General features: G+C 35.6%; 1 protein-coding gene across 1 annotated transcript; it reads left to right on the top strand.

Annotated features, from left to right (window-relative positions):
- Positions 1-2,189: 2,189 nt before the first annotated feature.
- Positions 2,190-3,278, top strand: LOC134532375 (DNA replication complex GINS protein SLD5). The gene has a single exon (XM_063368812.1). The coding sequence runs from the start codon at positions 2,262-2,264 to the stop codon at positions 2,934-2,936; it is 675 nt and encodes a 224-aa protein (XP_063224882.1). The 5' UTR covers positions 2,190-2,261; the 3' UTR covers positions 2,937-3,278.
- The last annotated feature ends 5,126 nt before the right edge of the window (positions 3,279-8,404 follow it).

The following is an 8,404-nucleotide window of genomic DNA, read 5'->3' as shown; positions in this document are numbered from 1 at the left end:
GAGACGGCCCGTACCGAATACTGCACGGCCCCACGTAATGCTTTGTGTGGGGCGTGTTAAATTGATGCGGCTGGGTTAGGCCCTACACCGGAAAAAGGACCGGGCGCGCACGGGGAGTATTAAAAAGAGGTTTTGGTGGTGACTATAATTACCAGATGGACGTTCGGTGAAACAAAGAGATGCTGGCTCCCCGTGGGACGTGCGTCCGTCCCGGTCCGCGAGTCGCGCTGTACTGGCGTGCAGCCCTGGCGCGAGGGGAGGGGTAAGCTCCCTGTCGCGCCAGAGTTTCTAAAGTTCCGTTATTCGTAAAAATATATTTAATTAATTAAATTTAAGTGGCTCTAAATTCACATAATAAAACATAATGATTAATCTAATATCTATATATGTTATAGAAATGACATTTAATAAGTTTGTCTAAAATAAGTTTGAATATTAGAGTCAAGCTGGAGACTGTCTGTTTCTTGAAAACTACTCCAGTGGCGAACGATAATGCTAATTTGGGGTGGTTTGAATTACGTCACACGTTTACCTACTGAAATTAAGCTGAAGGCCGCAAGGGTTGCACTCACAGCTGTTTTAGCGGAAAACTACACGTGAGTGAGCCGGGCACTCCTACGTCGCACTTTATTAATTAGGGACTTTTGATTGTTTTTGATTACGTTATTATTGCGTGGGGAATTTTGTAGGCACGGTGAGTGCATTGCATGCGTAATTAGAAATGGTTTGCTATTCTCTACCTTGGGGCTGCGGTCCGCTCACTTGACTCGGGTGGGCCATGGCTAGGGGTGCTTTCCGTTAGCGGAGCCGAGTACTGGCGGGTGCAGGTCGGGCTTTGGGGTGGCCTTCGGCTGTACGATGTCACTGTAGTCCTTTTAAGTAATGTTTTATTCTCTTTTATTATATATAGAGGATGCAGTGTGCTTTTTAAGTAGGGGGCCAAACCTCTCTTCATTATTTCTTTTGCCCTACACTGCAGAGTATGCTGGCATAGGGTACACCGCAGCAGTGGCAGATTTAGATGGGACATTTATTCCCCCCCTCCAGAAGGTTAAAATATGCACTGGGTAATATGACTACTGAAGTAATAAACAGGTATTATACTAGGTCAATACTACCGCCTGCCCCCCAGGACACGAAGTCAATCCTGGGTCTTCCCCTGCGCCGTAGCAATATGAACGCCGACTCCGGCCTTTCTCTATCAAGTAAATTACTAGCATGCCAGGATGCTGGCCACATCCTTTTGGGGTGTTGATATCCAAATTACCATTATATTCATAGTGTTTGTGCAGTTGCACTTGTAAGTACATGTAGGCACTGTATTAAAGCTGGATGCGACAACTGCCTGAAGTGTGAGTACTGTTTTCACCCATTCGTTATTCTGTCCCTTTGAGTTTCTACACAAGAGAGTGTCTAGCCTAGCTAGGGGTGTAGGTACTCACAAGTTCGCAATACATGGGTAAGAGAGAGAGTTCAGGCTAGGTTGCATAGCATCGATCTCTAGCATAGGTGAAGTCCCTCGGTAAGCCACACACAGGTAGAATGGTCGCCAACTCACCTTCCCATGGGAGGTTGCTTTTCGTGAGAATTGACACTGGCACATTCTGTCATAAAATATTAATAATATTTATGATTAAAATTTCAGATAAATTATGTACCATAAATTGCAAATGAAAAAATGTGATAGGTATACACAGACTAACTATACAAATAGGCTGTAACTGCTACAAAGGGAATCGAATTCGTGTTTTTGAATTGTATTATTTTCGTTTGGACAAATAATTAAAAATAATTTTAAGTCATTTTCAATTTTTATTTATAAAGTTAGTTGATAGGCATAGGTTTGAACTTCATGCATATCCCGCTCAAGAATATTTGTAAACAGCAGTCAATTAAGTAATTATAACTTTAGGTAGTCAAAACAGCTCAAAATTATTTAATATAATATATTATATCAAATCTTTATTCTGAGGTGCTATAGTTCATTCCATGGAACTCAATAATTATAACATATGTTTTCAGTAAAAAAAACACAACTTTATTTTTAATAATATTGGCATTGTTCTGTGTCAAGTGTTAAATAGACTGAATCCAAGGTGGCGTTTTAATTCCAGAGAGAATTAACTTCGATGATATAATGGAAGATATCCACGTGACAAAAGTTTACAGTGTGTTTGTTGGCTACATGCTAAATGTTAGCGCGCGCAAACTTTTGTGTTTGTAAACATAAAGTTGAGCTACGTTGTGCACTTTAGTTTATCATGGAAGTAATTAACGATTTACGAACTATGGACGGTGATAGCGATACGGCCTTAAGCGATGAGGAGCTGGTAACTGCAGAGAAAGTTCTTGCGGCCCTGGAAGAGGCATGGTTGAACGAGAAGTTCAGTCCAGAGCTGCTTCAGCATCGGACCGATCTAGTGGACTGCATGATGGAGCAGATAAGTCAGATGGAGGAGAACCTGAACCGACTGAACAAGACCGACTTCAGGGTGGTCGTGCACCGCATGGAGCTCGACCGCATCCGCTACGTCATCACCAGTTACTTGCGTATACGCCTGGAGAAAATTGAACTGTTTACGGCGCACATTCTGGAAGAGGACAGTAAACGTAATTCGGACGATTCTTACCTGTCTCCGGCCGAATTCAGATTTGCTACGGATTTTCTAGCCAGCGTAGAGAGTCATTTCCGGCAGCTTGCCCTGCGACACATGCCAACAAACATGCAGAACTGTGACAAGGCTAAAATGTCGGTCAAACCGAATATCTCGAGCTTCGTGTTCCTCCGGTCGAAGCAAAATGTCTCAGGTGTGGTCGTGGAAGGTGATGTGGAAAACAGGGACGAAGAGATAGATCTTGAAGAGGGTTCGCAGCATATCATGCAGTATAAAACTGTGCAAGAACTCGTCAAGTCTGGGCAGATACAACTGATTTAATAAAACGTTAGGTTAAAGATTTTACAATGAATATAGTACTATAAGGCTGTTTTTTTTACTGTTGTAAACATGTTTAAACTGTTGAGAATTTTTGAACGTAATGGTAAATATTGACCACTGGGGTGCATCGATACGAAGGCAAACAAAAATTAGAAAATGGATTTTTGGTAATTGTTCGGGACAAGTGCTGTAATATGCGGGTTTTGGGCTGGGAACATTTTATTCCATATTGTTTGTTTGTCGTTTTCTCAAAATTATTGTTTTCCGATATTGTTGACTATAATATAAGGCTCCTGCTGTATTTCATATTACGATACCAATAACACATATTTTTGAAATTTATTTTTTCACCAACTAAATACCAGTATTGCCATTTGGATAATATGTTTCATATTTTTAACAAAATGAAACACTGCTATCGCAAAATAGAGTAGACTGGGTGGGTCTATACTCTACTTCACAATACCAAACAAATATATATATATATTTTTTTTAATTTTTAATACAGAGATTTAAATGGTAAATATGTAGTTGGGCGGTATTTGCGAAAAAAAAATTTAAAAATCCGAAAATACCTTTATTAGATGCTCTTTCACTTCCTCTTTTTAAAACAACCGGCGGAGATAAGAAATTCAAAATACTTTAGGAGATATCGAATTTTTAAATTTCATCATATGTAGTTCAGCGGTATTTGCGAAAAAAAATGTTAAAAATCCGAAAATACCTTCATTATATGCTCTTCAACTTCCTGTTTTCATTAAAAGCGGCGGAGATAAGAAATTCCAAATACTTTAGGAGATATCGAATTTTTAAATTTCATCACAATAATGTGCATTAATGCGGCTTCGCCATTGTTTCTTGTTTACGTTTTACGTTTACGAGTATGAATTTTTTTCATTGGAGAATGTCATCACGTGATAGTTGTGTGATTGGCCAAAATTCAAATGAACCAATAGGTGATTATTTATTCATTTATTGTTCAAAACGATGTGTAATTACAACTGTCATCCACGCCATTTGATCATTAGATGTTGTAGTCGTTCTGGGAATTCGTTTATCATTATCGTGTTACATTCTGTGAGTTTTTAACGTTCCAAATTGTAATAACAAAAAAAATTTACGTGAGTTGTTACTGTGCATCCTTTGTTACGGGTTTGTTAGGTAAGGTCAGTTACATTATAAATAATTTAAAACTAAAGAATAATTAAAATTAATTCACATTATTTTTAATGTCGGCTTAGTTTGAAAGTATTAATAATGTAACTGACCTGACCTAATCAACCATTTTAACCATTTTATTAATTACGCATTGACGATTCACGTATTCACAAACACACGGCAAAATAACAAAAATGGCGTCGCTCAAATGGTTCCACAGGTCTTGTATTGCAAAATTAAAAAATTCGATATCTCCTAAAGTATTTGGAATTTCTTATCTCCGCCACTTTGAATGAAAAGAGGAAGTTGAAGAGTATATAATAAAGGTATTTTCGGATTTTTAAAATTTTTTTTCGCAAATACCGCTCAACTACATATGATGAAATTTAAAAATTTGATATCTCCTAAAGTATTTGGAATTTCTTACCTCCGCCACTTTTAATGAAAAGAGAAAGTTGAAGAGCATCTAATAAAGGTATTTTCGGATTTTAAAAATTTTTTTTCGCAAATACCGCCCAACTACATATTTACCATTTAAATACAGGTATTGCCAAATAGCGTACACCGGGCAGAACTGTACTATACAATACCAAGAAGAAAAAAAAGTTCTATATTTTTCACACATTTAAAGATTTAAATTACGGTATTGCCAAATAGAGTACATGGGGTGGAACTCAACTCTACTTCATGATACCAAGAATATTTTGATACCTACATTAATACCAGTACATGAAAAACTACACTAATCCATATGTATGAGAAAGCCCTGAATTATTTTCTTTCATTCTCTACTCCTATGACGATTCACGTTCCCTATCTTGCCCTCCCCCTTCCCCGTATTTAACTTCCTCAATTGCCGGTATCACGTTATAGAGATTACCTGGTAATTGTTTTGTATTGCTATCCAGTTATATTTTAACATAAATAAAAGAATTGGATGTGTTTGTGATGCATAACTGTATATTCATTACTAAAATAGATTTTATTTTGAAAATAAAGTAAAACATTTGAGGAATTTGGTTTCCGGGAGCAATTGTTCTGTGTAACATATCCAATTTTATTTTATCTTAAAATAATGGGTGCGTGTACTTATGTACGCGCGTAGGAAGTTATACTTCTTTGGCATCATTAAAAAATAGTTTTTAATTGCATATAGTTAATTACAATAAAACAATAAAAGGGCTGAAAAAAGATAGTCAACACAGTCAATAAAGTTCAGTTTAAATTTGCAAAATTAAATAAATAAAATTTAGAGAATAATAAATATATATGACATAATTTGTACTAAATATTATAAGATTCTTAATTTTAAATATTTATTATTGATTATTTAATATTTTAAAAGAAAATAAATCAATGAAATAATAAATTTAAAAATTTAATTTAATTATTTATTATTTTCTTAATTTATTATTTACTTTTAATTTTTGTCAAAAAGTTTTCATTAAATTTGTTCATTTATTTTTATAAATATTTATTATTTATTCAATTTAATAATAAATATTAAGTTTAATATTTTAATTTAATGTTCAATATTAATTTTTATCACAAATTTTTTATAAAAAGTTTTATTAAATTTATATCTTTATTTTGTAAATATTAAATGGCCAATAATAAATATTTAACATTAATAATTAAATAATATTTAGTATTAATTATATTAAATAATATTTAATTTATATCAATAAATAATACATACGGATAGTTAACCTCAATTATATCGGAGCACTTGAAAAAGTATAAAGGCACAATTTTTTTTAATTAATATTTACGAATAGTAAATAATATAAATCAAAATATTCAATTTAAATCACTACTGAATATAATTTATTAGGACATATATAATTCGCACTTGTATGAAACTAAAACACGTGTTGTGAATGTAGAAACTAGGAACATGTGTATAAATATTACAAATATGAAAACAGTGATCAGAGGCGACGAGCGTGCCAACATGCGCGACTAATAGAGGTTCTATTTCTATTTTGTTGGTAGCTTTTTTCGTGACTTAATGAGCGGTTTAGCGGGCAGCTTCAACCTGTTAATATTGTGTTACAGTGATGCATCTTAAAATTTCACTCTCATCATTTTTTCATAACGTGCCTAAAGAAGTATGACTTCAAAAATTAAAATAAAATACCGTAAGCAGTTGAAAGTGTTTGTTATTTGAAACTACGATTACCAAAAAATATATATAAAAATTTTTATTTGGAGATAGGAAATACCGGCTGATTTCTTATTAATTTATTACGGCACAGCCCTATACATAGTGCTGCGCGTCTTGGCCGTAACGGTTGTCCCGAAACAAATCGTCACACGCGCGACCACTCATTCAGTGGCGGCTCACGATTTTACTACCCGGTAAGGTCATTCCCTTTGGACACGATGCGATGATTATAAAAACAAACCCTAACATACACTAGAATCCTGAGCAAGATTACACTTCACAATTATAATTATGTAGTAAGCGACATTGGGCTACGAACGCGTAGGCCCGTAACTCCGGCGACACTACAAGAATCTTAGGACTGTCCCAGAAATTGACACGTTAGTAAGATTGTTTGAACTCGATACGCAATAAAGGACAGTCACCGCTACAACATAATTATTATTTTTGCAGTTGAATGTACATAAAAGGATATGATTGGTAAAAGTTCCATATCCCAGACTCAAGATTTATCCGTTGATCCTGTATACATGTACCCTGTGGTAAATGATGCTTGCTGTTTTAGTTTAGTACGTCGAAAGATCCTGGACATGAAATAAACTTTTGATACAACAAGGAATTATGATACTAAATTATCTGAAAGAAAAAATTTCCACAAGACCTTTGACATAACGTGTTTGTATTGTGATATTTGAGTTTTTGTTAGTTATTTATTATTTATTTTTATATAGCTATATCTATGTGTATTATGTGCCCACCAAAGTTTCGAGGACTTTTTTGGGGTGGGCATGACACATACAGACAAAGACAACGTGGTCACAATTACATGGACTCTCCACACCATCGGCACAAAGAGCAGGCAAGCTGAACCTGAGGGGAGTCACCACGGCAGGTAAGCGCATCTGCAAGCAGCTAACGTTAGGGGAGTGTGCACATACTGCAGTGACCACGTCAGATTACAAACAAACATGAAAAACAAGAATACCCATGAGGATACATAGATAATCACAGGACAATAAAATGGGTATGTCGACATAGTAAAATTAAAAAAAAAGCAATCATCAGGTAGTTACCACAGGATCACTATATTAAGGATCATTCCATCAGAATCAAGGGATAAACTTGGATGCGTTGATATAGAATAATTACAGTGCCATATTAACTATGTGCTTGTGTGTACCTGGGAATCTTACATTAAACAAAGCCTTTTCAACCAACCAGAATAGGTATTTGCCTTCATCTAACATAGAATTTTTTTGGACTTCAACTGTTTAACGTATCTTTGTTATGACACTCAACCTGCACATTTTTTCAATTAAATAAAAACTGAGCTTGTTGAAAAGACTTTGTGCATAGAAGAATTGCAGGGTCTTGCTACTACTTGTATCAAGTATAGTAATTTATTAATTTTTCACATGTAATCTAACGAATGTTTTCATGGTTTCAACTATAAGGACAGGTTAATTTAGCCAGCCTGTACAGTAATGCGGCGGCAGGTAGTTACGTAAATTTATGTTATGCTTTAATAGTGTAGCCAAGACTCACGAAAGAGTGTCCTAATTCTTGTCGCCGCTCTACTGTTTTCTTGTTGCTATCTGCAAATTGATCTGTGCAGGGGCGCAACAACTAAATTTCCAAAGGGGGGGGGGGGGGCAATATACCTTTTTATAAAGAATCATCGATCCCTCCTATTGGGTCCTCCCCTGGGAAAATTTGTATTTCAAGGTGGAAAATGGTGCTAAGCAGTTTTATTATCTAAAAATAGATTACACAGCACTTTCTTTGCCCCCGTTTGCCCCCACTTCAAAGTTTCAGAGGGGGGGGGGGGGGGGGCAAAATACCCTTGCCCCCCCTGTTGTTGCACCCCTGGATCTGTGGTTCTCTAGATCCTTAGGAATATGTAGCCAAAAATGTTTTCAAAAAGACAGGGCCTTTAATGTCTGTATGTTATGGCTGGGTTAAAAATTGTGAATGCTCCTTGGAAAGCTGTTTTACCTGAAATGACTGAAACTAGAATATTGTCACAGTACTATATTAGCGTGGGTCATACCTTTTGCACCCTAAATTTGCAGTGCAGTGAATGTAGCCCAGCAAAATACGTCAAGGGCTGGTAAATTTTTTTTTTAATCTTTAAAAAAACTGC

The sequence above is a fragment of the Bacillus rossius genome, chromosome 5 (assembly GCF_032445375.1).
Source record: "Bacillus rossius redtenbacheri isolate Brsri chromosome 5, Brsri_v3, whole genome shotgun sequence".
NCBI lineage: Eukaryota > Metazoa > Arthropoda > Insecta > Phasmatodea > Bacillidae > Bacillus > Bacillus rossius.
This window is presented reverse-complemented; position numbering and strand designations above follow the sequence as displayed.

Excerpts from the sequence above, each read along its gene's own strand:
- LOC134532375 (XM_063368812.1), top strand. The coding sequence starts at position 2,262 with ATGGAAGTAATTAACGATTTACGAACTATGGACGGTGATAGCGATACG.